Source organism: Cervus canadensis, chromosome 9, assembly GCF_019320065.1.
Source record: "Cervus canadensis isolate Bull #8, Minnesota chromosome 9, ASM1932006v1, whole genome shotgun sequence".
Lineage (NCBI taxonomy): Eukaryota > Metazoa > Chordata > Mammalia > Artiodactyla > Cervidae > Cervus > Cervus canadensis.
Window position 1 is genome coordinate 61,966,213 of NC_057394.1, and position 17,711 is coordinate 61,983,923.

The 17,711-nt window shown below is 46.6% G+C and overlaps 1 protein-coding gene across 1 annotated transcript in view; it reads right to left on the reverse strand.

Annotated features, from left to right (window-relative positions):
* ENOX1 (ecto-NOX disulfide-thiol exchanger 1) overlaps positions 1-17,711 on the reverse strand; it is a 478,202-nt gene that overhangs the window by 96,455 nt on the left and 364,036 nt on the right. Inside the window, exon 11 of the mRNA XM_043478063.1 lies at positions 10,766-10,950. Within this exon, the coding sequence (XP_043333998.1) occupies positions 10,766-10,950 (185 nt within the window). The remainder of the gene's footprint in view (positions 1-10,765; positions 10,951-17,711) is intronic.

Sequence of the window (17,711 nt, forward strand, 5' to 3'; positions counted from 1 at the left end):
GCTAATCCTCATGTTTCCTCTCCTAACCAGCTGCATGGAGAAAGCCCCAGTGCACAGTTCCCTCCCCACGGTAGCCCAATTGGAGAGATGGATTAATGACATCAGTCTGGCTGCGGGCGTGACACCTGCTGTATGCAGGCGGCCGTGTGTGCATCCGGGCCCAGGGCTTTGGTGCGGATGAGCCTGTCTCTTTGCACTGGCAGATGCCGAAGAAAGAGAGTCAAGGCCAGGACACAAGGATTCATTTCAGCGTTCATGGCTGCAGGGGAGACCTGACAGTGGTCAAGTAGTATGTGTCTGCGGCCAGAGTCCATTTTGATTTACCGCATTTAAGAAACGATCCATGGCACTGTAAATCTGGGACTCCTGGCCTGGTATATGGCCCATATGTCAGGAGGCAATTTCTGAAAGAGGTGGTGGAGGGGAGGGTCATTTAAAGGTCATCCACCAACTATGGCTGACAGTGTGGGGGGAATAGCCAAGTTCTTTTATCCCGGGAATGGCTGCGAATCTACCAACAGTCCATATTTCCCAGGGCAGACGTCGGGGAAAGTGGGAAAAGGTAAAAGCTGAGAGATTTTAATGGTCTGCAGGGCAATGCCATTATTTCTACCCCTGGCTCCAGTACTGATTTGTCCTCTGGTCTCATTAATTTTTAGAAGAGATGATTACTAATGAGGATGCATTTGATATCAAATTAATTACCAGCAGAGCAGGAGCACTCAGGGTCAGCTAAAACCTCCCAGAGTTAAACTTTATTAGGGCTTCTCTTTCTTGTCTCAGAAGTGAAGAAATTTATTGTCACAGTTCAAATCTAACAAGTAAAAGCCACACGTGTGTCATTTTCTTCTTGCTGGTTCTTACTCTGCCAGGGTAAAATCAACGGCTGGGACACAGAGTCGGAAAACAGGCAGTCGATTTTGGTCAAAACGAGTGAGGAGCTCTGGAAGGTGTCCGCACCCCAGTCACTGCAGCTCCAAAGCCCCACTTCTCTGCAGGGTCCACTGTGGGGAGTTACGGGGAGACAGAGAATGCAGGGGCCATGGTCCGGCAGAACTGGCCTGGAGTTCTGACTCTGCTGCGTCTGGACCCTGGGCAAGACACTGGCCATCTCCAGGTCTCAGGTTTTCCCCTGAGAAACCGCAGTGAGCACATACTCCTGAGGTCTGAGCGCTGAGAAGAGGAACGAAAGAGTTTCTGAGAGCTAACTGTGGGGAGCGGGTCCCCCAGCCATAAAGGGGCACAGGGGCAACAGCACAGGCCACCCCAGGGTCGGGAACCTCAGATTTGCAAGTCTCCAGACTTGCTCTGCGAGCCCTGAGTCTTCTCTTGCATGCTTGTGCCAAGTCGCTTCAGTCGTGTCTGACTCTCCAGGGCATCTTACTGACCCAGGGCTCAAACCCGTGTCTCTTATGTCTCCTGCACTGGCAGGCAGGTTCTTTACCACTAGAGTCACCAGGAAGCCCCGAGTCTTCTCTTAAACCTCCGCACTTCATTGTGTTGGCCCCAAGAATACAGCGACTGCAGTTGGCATTTGTGGAACAGCTTTTCCAAATGCATTCACATACATGGCCACAAACCCTGATGGAGGTGAGCAGGGCCCATTTTCCAGGTTAAGAACCTGAGGTTCAGACAGGCTGACGTATGCAGCGTTGTGCAGGAGACGGCCAGGCTGGACACCCTCTCCCTCCCACCGGTTCGCTGTTTTGCTCTTCTTGTGCAGCGTTCAGTGTCCCTCACGTCCATGAAGGCAGCCTCTCTCCTTTCTCATCAGGTCTCTCTGTCTGGTGAAAATGGTACGATGCCCCATGGCCTGCCCCTGTCTGAAACTGCTAAAAACAAGAACAGTTTTCTCTCCACGCACATCACTTTTGGTCCTTTGTATCTTGTCCAGATTCAAATGGGCAAGTGCCTTCATCACTCCCAACCCCCTCAGCAGATGTCAGGTGGGATCATTTCAAATGCGCTGGGCTTTGTGATGGGAATGAGCCAAGGACCTGTGCACTGGTTTCTATTTCTGGTTCCAAATATTCCCAACCATCCCTTCAAGACTCTCAGTGGGTACCAGACGTCCTTCAGAAGTGCCAGGGAGTGTGATCTGCAAATGCTACAAAACGTACATGCTGCCAGCAGGACAACTGACGTTTAGCTGGAGGTAAGGGGTGCTGAATTATAAATGAGGGTTATCATCACCATCACTTGGGCTGCTATTACAATGCACCATCCCACGGTCTGACTCCTTTGGCTTCCCAGGTGGCGCAGCAGTAAAGAATCCACCTGCCAAGCAGGAGACGTAGGTTCGATCCCTGGGTGGGAAGATCCCCTGGAGGAGGCAATGGCAACCCACTCCACTATTCTGGCCTGGGAAATCTCATGGATAGAGGAGCCTGGCGGGCTACAGTGCATGGGGTCACAAAGAGTCGGCGCGACTTAGCGACCGAACAACAACAAATCCCAAGGTACGGGTTGAAGAACAGGCAGAAAATGAAATGACAAACTCTGGGGTAGTTAAGTGAAAAGGAATGATGACCACCGTGGACCCCAGACTCAGCAGATGCTGTCAACCCTGATGTCTTGCCTTGGAACCTATGTCAAGTCACACCCTGAGAGATGTACATGTTTTTATGATCTGATTTTAACAAAATGTCAAAAATCTTTAATAGGAATGTGGGAAATGTCTTGTGAGTTGTTTTTTGATTCAGAAAGAAAGAGACTGCATCTGGGTAGCTGAAATAGAATAAACATCGCTTATGTCTCTGCAGCCACAGCTTGTAAAAATTCCAGATGTGTGTGTATGTCTTTATGCACAGAAATATTTTTTGAACTTTTTAAGACTAAAGAATGTTTTACTACCTGCCCATAAAAATCTAAAACCCAGACCCTTTCTCTACACTGTAATAATGTGATTTTCTTGCCTTGTCCAGCGATACCGAATTATTTTCTGCACTGATGTAAAATATTTCCATACAGTAAAGATATGGATGAGTAAACAACCAAAATTTCCAGGATACTTCTTCAACTGAGCAATTTCGAGGTTCATGAGCCCTCCTTAGGAAGACAATCCTCATAATATACTGCAACTTAAATTCCCAACAGATCAGTCTTTTCTTTTCCACAGCCTGCACCTAATTCATTGATCTAAATATTTCATGAAAGCTCTTAAAAGTTAATTTACCATTATAAAAGTGGTGAATTCCATCTTTTAGAGAACTTTCTCCCCTTCTCCTTCTTCTGTGTTTATGTCTGTGTCACTATGTTTTAACTCCCGAGGAAGATCTGTTGCCTCTTCAATGTCTCCACACGTCCTTCTCCTTCCTCCATCTCCAGCACCTTCTAATCTTCTACTCTTCGCAGGCCCACTGAAGTGGAGGCTTGCCTTCCTCCATATCATTCATTTTTCTCAGTTCTATGCCTCTTTCTCTCTTCTAGGGCAACCAGCCAATGTAGACTGGAGAAAAGTCACCCAGTTAAGCAGTATTTCCATTTTCATTCATGAGGATAAGTTCATGAGTCACATTTTTAAAGAGCCAACTTAAGGGCTTCCCAAGTGGTACAGTGGATAGGACTCTACCTGCCAATGCAGGGGACGTGGATTTCATCCCTAGTCCAGGAAGATTCCACGTGCCACAGAGCAACAAAGCCCATGTACCACAGCTACTGAAAGCTGCATGCTCCAGGGCCCGTGAGCTGCAACTCCTGAGCCCAAGTGCTGCAGCTACCGAAGCCCAAGTGCCTGGAGCCCATGTTCCACAAGAGAAGCCACTGCAACGAAGAGTCCGTGCACCACAAACAGAGAGTAGCCCCTGCTTGATGCAACTGGAGAAAAGCCTGTGTGGCAAAAAATTATGAGCTATAATTAATTAATTAATTATAATCATATAAATTAATTATAGTCATAATTCATTAACTAATAATAAAAACAATCAACTTAAAAATCCAACTTTCTATCACCTTGTTCAGACTATTCATCTCCCTTTTCTCCTCCCCTAAATGCCTCTAATTTGTGTATCTGCCTTCCTCATCCTGAAGCATCCATCTTTATTCCAAACTACGCTGTCTTAAGTTCCTATGTTCCTACCTCCTAGACGTTTAGAAAATGTGCTCTCTCTTCTTTTCTTGTTTCTGCAAAGCCAGAGTAACATGGAATGTTCCCCGCAAGCTCCCTTCCCCTTCTACTCTCCCGGCATCATACTAACCCAGGATTCGTTCAATGACTGGATTAAACCCAAAAGCTCCTGAAATCGGTTTTTGTTCAAAATGTCAGACCCAGTCCATGTGTGTTTGCTTTTGCTTTTTCTCTCCTCCACAGACAATTAAAATGTATGTCAACGAATAAACTCAAAAGAGCCAAGAGAACATGAAGGAAACGCCAGGGAGTTCTTCGTGTGGGACAGACTCTGGCATTTGTGGGATCCCCAACTCTCCCCAAAAGGAAGCCTGCCAGTCAGCGAGTCCTGAGAGGGAGACGCCGCTGTGGGGGAGGGCTGGACTCAGCTGTCAGCAAACCACACAGCATCCTGGAACGCTGGCCTCTAGCCCTTCATCCCAGATACAAACAGGCTACTAAGCATGACATCTCAGGAGAAGAAACCTGGAGCACGAAGGAGACAGATGGAGACACAGACATGAAACAAGCAGTCCTGGAACAAACAGAAATGGCTTGGGAACAAAAAGAACTTAAAAAAAAAAACTCTAATTGGTATTCTCGAAAAGGTTGAGAAGAGATGGTAACCAAAAAATAGGACTGCATGAAAAGATAATAAACAAAGAACAGAAATGACATTCGCAAAAAAAGTAATGTGATGATCAAATAGAAACTTCAGTGGAAAGGATAAAAGATAAAGCTTAAACAGATCATACGAGAAAAAGGATAACGGACAGAGAGCACCGGCCTTGTAGGTCCATTATCAGACTGCTGGACATTTTCAGAAAGAAAATACAAATGGAAATCAGAGGTGAATAGTTATCGAGAGAACAGAGACGCCTGTTGCATCTGTCTGTGCTCTCTGCCTGCAGCACCTCGCCCATGTTCTTTGTAGCACTGTCTTTGAAGGCCACTGGGAGCCATGCGGCTGCTAGCCTTCATAGGATTTTCATAGTGTTTAAGGGACATGCTCTTCCCCCCCCCCCAAATTTAAAAATCAGTTACCTGAAGTTGTCTTGGGTAAGTTCATTTTACTTGTCTTCCTCTAAAATCTTCTAATGATCAAAAACAGCCCCCAGCCCAGCACAACCAGCATGCCCCCACAGTTATCATCTCTGCAACCCTGGACATGACTCCTGCTGCCATAATAATGACCCTAGCTGTGACCTGCGCACACCGGACCTCCTGACATGTGAGTCTGGGAAGGCAAGCAAACACAAACTTTTCACTATCTCTTAAAAAAAAGTAATTACATAGACAACTGAATAGTTTAAAGAAGATTTCAGAAGAGATGCTTAACATTCCTTATAGTGGTCAGATGCACTCACTGGTGTTCTCATTTCAACACATTTTCATTTAATTCATTATATACATACATACATACATATATATATATATATATCCCATAGAGCAATCCTTGATCGTTTGGCAAAACCAGCTGGGGTTACATTGTATTTTAAGAGAGTCACATTATTGTATTTCTTTGCCGTCTTCTGCACTATTAGTCTAGATTAGGAGTTGTAACACATATACATAGAATTCCACATATGCTCCTCTTTGAGCATAAAGAAGGAAAAAGAATTGTTAACTTAATTTCTGAAATAGTGTTGATTGTAATAGGACTCTTTCCCCCAATTTTTTTTTTTCCTGGTCTCCTTTGCTGAAAGCTGTCAAGACAGCTGAGTAGCCCTGGTCTTTACTAATGTCAAGCCAAAAGTTAAGAGAGTTCTATGTGGGCCAATGGTTTACTAGCCTTAAGACAGCTGGTCTTCGGATGACATTTGCTGACAGCATTAAAGAGCATTGGCTGAAAGTGTGTATGAGGGAGCCTTCTGATATAACCGTCATTAGTCACTCACAGTTTTAGGACTGGCAGCTTATAATGGTATCCTGTTGTTATCTAAATATCCACCAGTCCTATCAATAGGACTTACACAGGGCTTCAAAAAAAAAATTTAGATTTTTAAGTTGCTTATTTAGAAGTATGACAAACTGACTTATTCTCATGAATTAGAACACAAATCCTACTTAAATGTAGGTGTGGTTAAGACCATAATAAGATACTACTATACACTACTTATAGCGACTAAAAAAGAATAAAACAAAGCTAACTGGCCACTCCAAGTGCCGGCTGACAAGGACACTGGAATTCTCATGTAATCTTCCGGGGATGCACATCAGGAAAGACACTCTGGAAAACAGTTCAGCAGTTTCTTAAAAAGTCAAACACGCCATATGACCCAGCAAGTCTATATTTACCCAAGTGAGATGAAAAATTATGTCCAAACAAAAAGCCTGTAAACGGAATGTTTATAACAGCCATGTTATTCATGTTGGCTTCAAACAGGAAACCATCCGAATGTCCATTAGCTGGTGACTAGACAAAGTAAGGCCCTTCCTTACAATGGAATACCATCCGGCATGAAGAGAATGAACAGGCACACAGCGCAACGCAGACGCCCCGCAAATCCGTTACGCTGAGTGACCGGAGCCAGACCCCAGAGGCTGTACACACTGCGTGCTCCGCTGCCTCAGTCGTGTCCGACTCTGTGCGACCCCGTGGACTGCAGCCCGCCAGGCTCCTCCATCCATGGGATTTCTGAGGCAAGAATACTGGAGTGGGTTGCCACTGCCTTCTCCAGGGGATCTTCTTGAGCCAGGGATCGAACCTGGGGATCGACGCAGGGATGGAGCGTCTCTTACATCAACCTGTATTGGCAGGTGGGTTCTTTCCCACTAGGGCTACCTGGGAAGTATATACTATGACTCCACTTACATGACGTCCTTGAAAAGGCAGAACCACGCGGACAGAAAACAAGTCAGCGGTTACGAGGAGTGGGGTGGACTGAAAAAGGGCATAAGGGAATTTGGCGGTGGTGGTGGTGATAGAATTGTTTTATATACTGATTGTGGCAATGACTCACAGAACCCTCAAAGAAGTCTTTTTCATTGTGCATAAATTTTCAGCGTGGTAACCTGAAGATAAATAGGAATTTCAAATATGGATATGCTTCCCTTGGATACCTAAAGATGCAAACAAAAGCCCACAACCTCACTCTCCCCACGGCAGAGACAGGTTAACTCTGTCACTAGCTTCAGATCAGGTAAAGGCTATCGTGTTACCATGGATACCAGCTGTTACTTCGTTCTGTGTGAAACCTCTAATGTGAAACTGTGATTCACATGCAGGGCAGCGGGGAGACTGAAAAACACCCAGACAAATTCACCCGGGGCTTTTTTCGCTTTTCCGAACCCCGCCCATAATACTTCCTGTATGAACTCATGAGAAACCGTGTGAAGTCAGTGGACATATCCTTCAGACATGAAAAGAAGAAAGGTCAGAAACTTTCTGGCTAAACTTGAAGGCAACTCTAAAAAACTGTACGCTACTCCTAAGGCTATTAAGACTGTTTATATTGCTTTGTTTATTGCAGAATAATTTTCCCTAGATGGACTGCTAAAACAGTGACATGGGAGAGACCAACGCCCTCCTCTATCTGCAGACTTGCCTGGGAGATGATGATTTTCTGATTTATAAAGCAGACAGCAGGCAGATTGAGGGTGGGTTTCAAAGTTAGGAGAATTCTTTAGTGGGGCTCAAATCGACAGGTTGTGGGAATTCATTCAAAGTTGGAAAGGTAGGAAGATGACTCTTAAGAAGCACATATATTTAAAAACTCTATTAAAGATGAGCTCCACAGTAATCACCATGGGTCCACCTAAGGGCCAGTGACAATGAAAAGTGTACCTGCTGCCACTGACCTAGTGTGTCTCACGTGCTAAGCAGGTGCTACATGGACCCTTGGGAAATCAGTTCTCCCCACACGCTGCCCTGCTCTTTTCACCATCTGAGTTCCCCAGAGGCATTAGGCTAGTTCTTGCCTGTGTACCTCTGTCCCTTCACTCCTCCATTCAACAAATATATTTTGACATCTCCTCTATGTGTGCTGTTGATGGAATTGTGCCCCCCTCCAAATTCAGAGTCACGTACAGATGTGAGAGCTGGACAATAAAGAAAGAAGAGTGCTGAAAACCGATGGTTTCAAACTGCGGTGCTGAAGGCGACTCTTGAGAGTCCCTCGGAAAGCAAGGAGATCAAACCAGTCAAGCTTAAAGGAAATCAACCCTGAATACTCTTTGGAAGGACTGTCGCCAAAACTGAAGCTCCAATACTTTGGCCACCTGATGTGAAGAGCTGACTCACTGGGAAAGACCCTGACGCTGGGAAAGATTGAAGGCAGAAGAAGAAGAGGGTGGCAGAGGATGAGATGGTTGGATGGCATCACCAAGTTAATGGACATGAACTTGAGTAAACTCTGGGAGACGGTGAGGGACAGGGAAGCCTGGTGTGCTGCAGCCCAGTGAGTCGGACGTGACTTGGCTACTGAACAACCACCACCGCCAAATCTATATGGCGATGTCCCAAACACCCGTACTTCAGAATGCAAACCTATGGATACAAACAGAATCCGTGCAGATGCCATGAGTTAAGACGAAGTCATATTTGAATAGTCTGGGCCCCTTAACCCTGTACAAATTGTGACCCAGGCACACACGCAAGGAGATGGTCATGTGACGACAAAGGCAGGGAGTGGGGTGATGTGTCTACAAGCCGAGGAAGGACAAAGCTTGCCAGCAAACCCACAGAAGCCAGGGGAGAGAAGGGAGCAGACACTCCCTTGGGTCCCACAGGGAACCAACTTTGCCAGCAACCTGGTGTTGCACTTCTAGGTCTAGAACTGTGACCATAACTTTCTGTGATTTAGACCAAACCAGAAGAAACCAAAACAGACCTCCAAACAAAACTCCCCTGCCCCCCAAACAACACAAACATAGGAAATGACGCTTTCTATGGACAAGGAGATTCTGCAAACATGTAAGAGGCTGCAAGAAGAGAACTGCCCCTTTCAGGGGCTGGAGCTCAGTGAGGATGCCCGGCGCTGTGGACCAGTGTGGACCAGGGCATGCTTCCTCCTGATGGGCCAGCCCACCCTGCTTCCTGACTTCTTTCACATTTGAACCTTCAGCTGCCTTCAAGGTTTCGATCCACTTTTCAAGCAACCAGGGTCACCTTTCTTGGAGGAAAAGAGGGCCCCGTTGCAGGAGATATGAGATAGTAGCTTGTTGGCTAGATCTGGCGTCATGGTCCTCGGAGAAACGGCCAGACGCTCCTCTTGGCAAAGGCACCGCACACCCCCGATAGGACAGATGGACAACCCCAGGAGCCCCGTGTGGCAGCTGTTACACCGATTTTCAAGTGCGGGGGCCCGAGCCCCGCCTGTAATAACATTTTCCTGGCTGGCTCTGACCTCTGAATCTCACTGATTTGTCTAACACACACTGTGAACATCAGTGAGTCAGGACTTAAAGCCAAGACGGCAGAATTGCTTTTAAATGGCAGGAGATGCTTAAGACAGGATTTCTGTGACTTGGTCATTAACTTGTTTACATCCCGATCCACGCTTCCTTCTCACGTCCCTTCCTCTCAATTATTTTTTCCCTCTCTTGATATCACAACCTATTTTTGGTGAAGGTTTCAGTGGCAGTACACTTCTGTAGACAATTCAGGCTCCTGCTCTTAGACAGCAGTCAGTATAGATGGGGGAATTTGAAAAAAATATCCTACTCACTATATCATTTTCCATCAGCCTGCTTGTAATTCCCCCATTTAACGAAAAACAATCTTTCCTCCTTCCCCCCAGAAAGGAGAGATTAAATTGATATATTCAGAGGAGTAACACCAACGCCCTTGTGTGATGATAATTTTGGCTATATTATTCTCAGATAACTCAAAGGCCCAAACCCCGTAAGTATGTCACATATCAATTGATGCTTTCAGATATAAATCTACATATGACTCTTTGATTTGACCGTCTGCAGCCCATGCCTGGGTTGTCCCAGCCCTTGAGCGCTCATTCCCCGTAGTCCACGTTCCTTCTTTCTACAGAGCCTGTCACTTCTGCTTCTTTCTTACACTAGCTGGAAAGACTCAGATTTAATTTGAACGTGCCAGACTGAAGCCGGTGGCCCTTTAACAAAAAGCAGAGACGTTGGCCTCTATCTGAAGCTGCCCATCGCCCTGAATTCCAGTCCTTCATCCCTCCCAACAGCAAACATTTCTGAAATACAGAGTGTTTTCATAGAACCGGTCTACATCTTAAGTATCACCCGGGAGAAGAGGAAATAAAAACAGTGTACGTGTTCATCGATCTCGAAAACAAACTTGCCACGCTTTTATAAAAATCAGCCTGCTTGCTTGTCAGTGGAGACGTTCTAAGATTACAGAACGCTGGTGTCGTGATGGGCACAGATTTTCTAACCATTTGCCAGGGGGCTACACTTCACGTGCGGAGCTTTCAATCCCTTCGATTCTCTTCCTACACCCACCTCGAGGGTGTAGTTACTGATACCGCAACCTACTTCTTTGTGTGGCTTCTCCCCAGACCCTCTCCTCCCACAAACTTGATCAGGACTTTGCTGATCCCACCGCTCAGCCTCTCTGCTGTCCCTTCTCCTCCAGCTCCCCGCCCCGCCCGCCCCAAGCACGCGTGCCCCTCGCCCCCGAGCAGCGCGCCCGCCCCGAGCACGCGTGCCCCTCGCCTCCGAGCAGCGGCGCAGTACCTGCTGCATGCCGTGCATGGTCTGCTGCAGAAACTGCACCTGCTGGTCCTTCGTCAGGCTCTCCTCCGTCCGGAACAGCTGCTCCTTCTCCTGCTTCAGCAGCTCCACCTCGTTCCTGTAGGCATCCAGCTGCCACCGGAGGCTGTCGTTCTCCTCTTTAAGCGCATAGGCCTGGGCGGCCAGGGCTGCGGGGCAGACAGAACGAGTCCAGGTGAGTGACCGACTCACTGAGATGGAGCGCCTTTGGTGTTAAAGGGAGCCTCGCACCCCAATTTTTTTATTTTTTAATTTTTTGTTGCTGTTGTTGATGTGGACCATTTTATTTATTTATTTTTTGATGTGGACCATTTTAAAAGTCTTTATTGAATTGGTTACAGTATTGCTTCTGTCTTACGCTTTGGTTTTTTGGTGCGAGGCATGTGGGATCTAAGCTCCCCCACCAGGGAGCGAACCCACACTGGAACCCACACTGGCACTGGAAAGCAAGGTCTTAACCACTGGATGGCCAGGGAAGCCCTCCCTCACTGATTCTTCACATTTGCACCAAACTGAAATGCCCTACCCCGGGGTGCTGCTTGTTTTTACAGCTCACTTGTTTGGGAATGTGTTAGCAGTTCCGTCTGTCCCGTCTTATGGGCGCTTGTGGGTACAGGATAAATCCCTTCTGAATTCTTGTCTCCTGACCTCTGCCCCGGCCCTAGGCTCCCTCTCAGAAACTGATCTGTGATGGTGGTGATGAGAGCACTCAGAACTCCGGGCAAACCCTATCTACCTTGTGACTGCCCTCTCCCTTTTGGCAGGATGGCTTCGCTCCCTGGAGGGCCACTTTCTTTCACGTCGTTCATGGTCCCCCAGGTGGAAGCATGCAGCCACAGCAGCCCAGGGGAGAGGGGAGATCGATCTGTTCCTTCCCACTGAACTGCCGGGACAGACTGCACTAGTCTGTTAGTTCCTTCTAACTGCTCTCAGGACGGAGGCCTGGTTCCATCTGTTTCACCAACAGTTTCCTACCCCACTCCTTCCTGAAACCTGACCCTCTCTAAGTGGAAGTTCAGAGCTCACTCACCTCCTCACCCGACTGAGAAACCAGGACAGGGAATTCAGGGCCTTACACCTCTCACGGCTCCAAAAGTAACTGAAGTGGAGCACGAAGGAGTGAACGGTACCAAGGAAAACTGCGGGTGGGGATTCCCTTCCGTCGTTTCTAGCTGAAGACTTGGTGTTCTCCCCAGCAGTCACAATAGCCTTCTGAGCTCTCACCATACAATAGACACTGGACCACACACTCACTCACTCCATCTCCCCCGTCAGCTCCTGACGCGGGTGCTGTTCTTACTACTCCGCTTTACAGATGAGAAAAATGAGGTACTTGGATGTTAGAGAACTTGTCTGATTTCACAGAGAAAGCATCATCAATAGCCTTCAAACCCAGGTCGGGCTCCAGAGTCTCTGCTCCCAGTCACTGGGCTATTCGGCCAGCCCAATAGGTTTAGTTCTGAACAGATTATTTTAAAAGAACCCCCAATTCTCTCTGCTTTTTTTAAACCAGTCTCCCATACTTTCTCTGCCTCCTTCAGAAAATTCATTCACTACTTTTGTAAGCAAGATAAAACGGAAGATATTTCAAAAGTCTGTTATAAGAAGCTTCTTTAAAGATGTGACTTCTGGTTTGTAAGAACATGGTGTGGAGCCTCTCTCCAGCAGGTTCTTGGCCCAGGATCATTTCCACTCCACCTCCCAGCAATAATCCCCCAATTCCAGAGCCAGATCAAGGTCAGCTTCTCAGGTTACAGTTCCACCATGAACAGGTGACAGATGTGCACAGAGGTGCTCTGAAAATCCACTGAGTTCTCTCCTCAAATAACCACCATCAAACTACATCAATAGTACTTTAATAGTTGAGTGTTTCATGGTATTCTACTTTGTAAAACTGACGATGTATAGTACACACTGAAATACTAATCAAATAGAACATGCAATTAACCAGAAGATTCCCTACCTCAGACCATCAGGGACCAACCAGTCAACGAACATTCAGCCTGTCTGGGCCTCTTGGATCACAAAACAAGGAGACAGAGTATGCCTCTCCTCTCAAAGAGCTTGAGATACAACAGAAACCTACAAGTTTGAAAGGAATGTACTCAGAGGAAGAGAGAAGAGGCTAACACCTGAAATGTGTGTGCTATGTGCTAAGTCGCTCAGTTGTGTCTGACTCTTTGCGACCCTATGGACTGTAGCCCACCAGGCTCCTCTGTCCATGGGGATTCTCCAGGCAAGAATACTGGAGTGGGTTGCCATGTCCTCCTCCAGGGGATCTTCCCAAGCTAGGAATTGAACCCATGTCTCTTACATCTCCTGTATTGGCAGGTGGGTTCCATACCACTAGGACCACCTGGGAAGCCCGTAATAGGCACTCAAAAAATGTTGGCTGGATAAATAAATGAGCGACCCACTCAGTGTCAGGGTTTATGGCAGGGGAATCCATCCTACAGGAATTCAGAGGAGAGAAAGGAAAAGGCAGATGGGAATAATAAAGGAGGGCTTTGAAGGCTGAAAGCCCACGAACTGGTGAAGGGCATTCAGTCAGGAACAAGAGCTGAAGCAAAACCCAGAGATGGGAACGAAAGGCAGACTACTTGGGGCAGGAAGCAGGGAAGCTTGATCAAAAGCGCAAGAGTCCGTCTGGAAGCAGTGAGAGAAAGGTGAGCCGTACTGCATGATGAGGGGGGGGATGGAAGCCAGCTGGACCTCTGGGCCAGTGGGGCGGCCAGTTGAGCACTGCTGAAGGTGCCTGGCAGTGGAAGATGTGACGAAACCGGTGATTTAGGAAGATTGGTTTGGCAGTGGTGCGTGGAATGAACTGGAGGCTGAAGAGGATGAGTAAAGGAAATTTTTATTTGCTGTATATGTATGTGCAAAACCCGAGAACTGCCAGTTTTACAGTTTTCAGGGACTGACTCATAAATCAGAAAGGACCCAGGGTCTACCTTGGAGTATGGGCTGAGTGTGTGCAAGAGTGCTAAGTTGCTTCAGCCGTGTCTGACTCTGCAACGCTATGGACTGTAGCCCGTCAGGCTCCTCTGTCCATGGGACTCTCCAGGCAAGAATACTGGAGCGGGTTGCCATGCCCTCCTCTAGGGGATTGTCCCAACTCAGGGATCGAACCTGTGACTCCTGCATTGCAGGCAGATTCTTTACTACTGGGCCACCAGGGAAGCCCAGAGTATGAGTTAGTTGTTTTCTAAACATGGTAGGGCCCAACATCAGATCCTGCCCACATCCTGAGGTGCCGACTCCTGGCAACTCAGTTTACCAACCCCTAAGGAAATGGTTACCAGGCATCATTTAAGAGAGGGATGTTGTAATAGGGCAAAATTACAGAAAATGCAAATGACAGAAAAAGTGTTGGCGCTACAGAAGTACGTTACTACATTTAGTAGCATTCAAAGACACTTAAGTCATTTCCTTAGGAAGCTCTATTTGGCCCCTTCTCAATTCAGAGTGGCATTTTTATTATCATAACTGATAGCAGGTGTTTGTGAAGAAATCGATTAGTATGCAGAGATGGAAATTACATTTTCCAAATGAATTGCCGAGTCTGCAAGATATGCTGAAATCTGGGTAGGAAAATGCAAGCAGCTATAAAGCATGTGCCAGCAACATTATTTAAATAAATTGTCTGAACATAAATACATAGAGGGAAGTGCACCATCCATTATTTTAGGACTTCTCTTAGAATGGCACAGCTGACAGCTCTTACTCTTGGCTTGAGCTGAGTGACCACTGCTCCTGCCAAGTAGGATACGACGTCGTTTGCATTTCTGGAATAGGCATGTGATATCATCATATTAAAAAAGACGAAAAAAATCCAGCAGGTGTAACTCTATCCACTCTCATCCCCCGTCTCCCGCCACCCCCCCCCCCCAAATCAATACCATAGCCAACTCCATCAACATTTATATAATTGGGGCATATAACTGATTTACATTCCTTATTAAGTGATTTCAAGCCTGATATCTGCAAAAAAAATCTTGGTTTCTCATGTGGCCGCAAAGTGGTTATTTTCTAAAGGGTGAGAAATTGTCTATTGACTCCACTTAACTTTGGGCCACCTGTTTGTAAACATTTTTCAGCATCATGCTGCATGGATCTGCCCCTCAGATGAGGCTTCCTGGAAGAAGTTAGATTATGTTTCTTGGACCAGGGCTCTAAAGGAAACAAAAAGTCCTAATCATTTCTAACTTAATATCATTTCTTGGTGTATTCAAAATTCAGAAATTTGAAATGTCTACCTTTTCTTTTCTCTCTTATTTTCTAGGATACTGTATTAAACAGTTTTGAAAATGTATAATGAAGCTTCCATGATAAAATTTACCCTTGAATTACATTCGATTACAATACAGATGGCAACAAACCTACCATTCAAATAAGCAGGATTAAAAATAAAATGACAGTAGGCATCTTTTGGTAGGAATTCCTGTGGAGTATGCACTGTGTTGCAACAAATAGAATATTTAACATGTGGATTATTGACTTTCAACAAAATTTAAAGAAAAAGAATACAGGGAGACACTTTAAATGTAAACTATTCTGAACATAACTGAATTTTGCTTTGTTGATTTTAAGTGAAAGTCGCTTAGTCATGTCCAATTCTTTGTGACCCCATGGACTACACAGTCCATGGAATTCTCCAGACCAGAATACTGGAGTGGGTAGCCGTTCCCTTCGCCAGGGCATCTTCCCAACCCAGGGATCGAACCCAGGTCTCCTGCATTGCAGGCAGATTGTCTACCATCTGAGCCACAAGGGAAGTCCAAGAACATTGGAGTAGGTATCCTATCCCTTCTCCAGCGGATCTCTCTGACCCAGAAATTGAACCCAGGTCTCCTGCATTACAGGTGGATTCTTTACTGGCTGAGCCACCAGGGAAAAGCACTGCTGTATCCGAGGGTGTCTACAGATTATCATTCATTCATTCACCAGTCAGCTGTGTGAAGCCACATTGCGGGGAGCTGTGACCTCCACGAGGGTAAAGCTGATGCAGGCATCGGCTTATACTTGCTCAGGACCTTAGGAAAATTCTGTTACAGGGATTTTCTGATTGGATCTAAATGGAAATAAAGACACTGGAAAAACCCGGCTAAACAAGATTAAATTCCATTTCAAAAATTAGCACTAGACTACTAAAATTAACCAAAGCATATGAAAGTTGATCCAAAGATTGAATTGCACCACTGTAAACGAGGCTTAAAGGCATTACAGCACCTCACTGCACCCTTGACTGGATCCTATATAAACCATTATTCTTCATATTAATTATGGTCAGAGTGACCTCCTCTTCCGACTTCTCTATTACTTACTGTGTTTCCATGGGAACAGATAATGGCATGCTTAACTTCTTTAAGTAAATAATCTGGTGAAAGCCTTGAAATCTCTCTCTTAGCAGCCTGAGCCAGCCTCAGAAAAATAATTAGCACTCTATGGAAATATGTAAGTTATTTTGGGTTATGTCCCAGTAAGCTGACAGTATGTTAATATCTTTTTCCTGCTCAGGCAAGATGTAACTAAACAATCAAACACTATAACATATTGTTTCTAACAATATCTGGATTTCTTGAGAACTGTTTGTCTTGGTGTCATTGGGGGACTCTGTGTTTAATGTCCCCCCCCTCCACTCTGCCAGCTGTCCTCCTGGAATGCCAGGAGGACACTGCTGAGCTGTTCATTGCCTCATCATGTGCAAAGAGCATCTTTTCCAAGGATTTCATCAGCTGCGACCAATATAGGCACTTGTGCTAATAGGTCCAGAGCCCAGGATGACGGGATGGGTCTGAGACCTGGAAGATACGGCCGCCGTATCTGTTTGCCTTCCAGCTCCCACAGCCCCGGGCACCTAGGGACCAGGCTCCATCTGCCTCCCTGCACCTGCTCTTCTTCTTGAAGGGCGCCTGGGGTGTCCAGTTGCTCTGAGGTGGCACAGATACCACGCCATGTCATGCTTTTCTCTGCTTGGGGAAGCTCATTCTTGAGGGGTGACCGGGCCAGGCACTGCCATCTGACTGGTTCTCACGGACGCAGCATGAGGGGTGGGAGGTGTGCCTTCTGCTCAAGCCTTCATTCTCTTCTTTCTGCTGAAACGGGCCTGGGTCTCTGAATCACTGCATGGAGGGAAGTTGCCCAGGGACCAAGAATACCTGCTTTGGACTCTACTGTGCCCAAGAAATAAGCTTCCTTTGGGTAAAGCCACTTGAAGATTTGGGACTTACTTGTAAAGCAGCTGACATTATTCTACCCCAGTTTCCCAAACACTGGCTTGGATCAGAAACTGCCAGTGGGTGTGTTTAACACGTATTTCTCAGTCCTCGCCCCAGAGTTTCCAATGGGATTATGTCGAGGATGCGGGCTGAGAATCTGCGTTTCTCCAAGTTCCCCGTGATGCTGATGTTGCTGGGGCCAAGACCACGCTAGAGAGCTGTGGCTCAGACCATGGCTCCGTCTACTGCTTGGCTTCTGAACTGGGGCTACAGTTGGCTTGTTTGGGCAAATACTTCTGAGAGCACCACAGGCTCAGCCTGGCCTTCTGGTTTCATTCCTTGACCTTCTGAATGAGCCCCAGCCCAGTGATCTGCACCAGGGTAGGCAGTCCTGTCCCAGCCCTGTCCCCATGCCCCAGCTACCTCCTTATGAAAAGGGGGAGATCTGAGCAGAAGATACAATCACCACCACTTTCCTTCCCCTGGTGTTTTCACCGACAGTACCAGCAGGCATAGCAGTAGTAATGAAAACAGAAATAGCGGCAGTAATAGCTAAGGATGTTATGTGCCTAAGCTGGTGATTTGCACAATCTCCTTCTGCCCTCGCGGAAACATGATACAGTAAATACGACTATTATTTCTTTTTTCCAGGAGATGGGACTAAGTTTGAGAGACCTGGAGGTCACACAGCT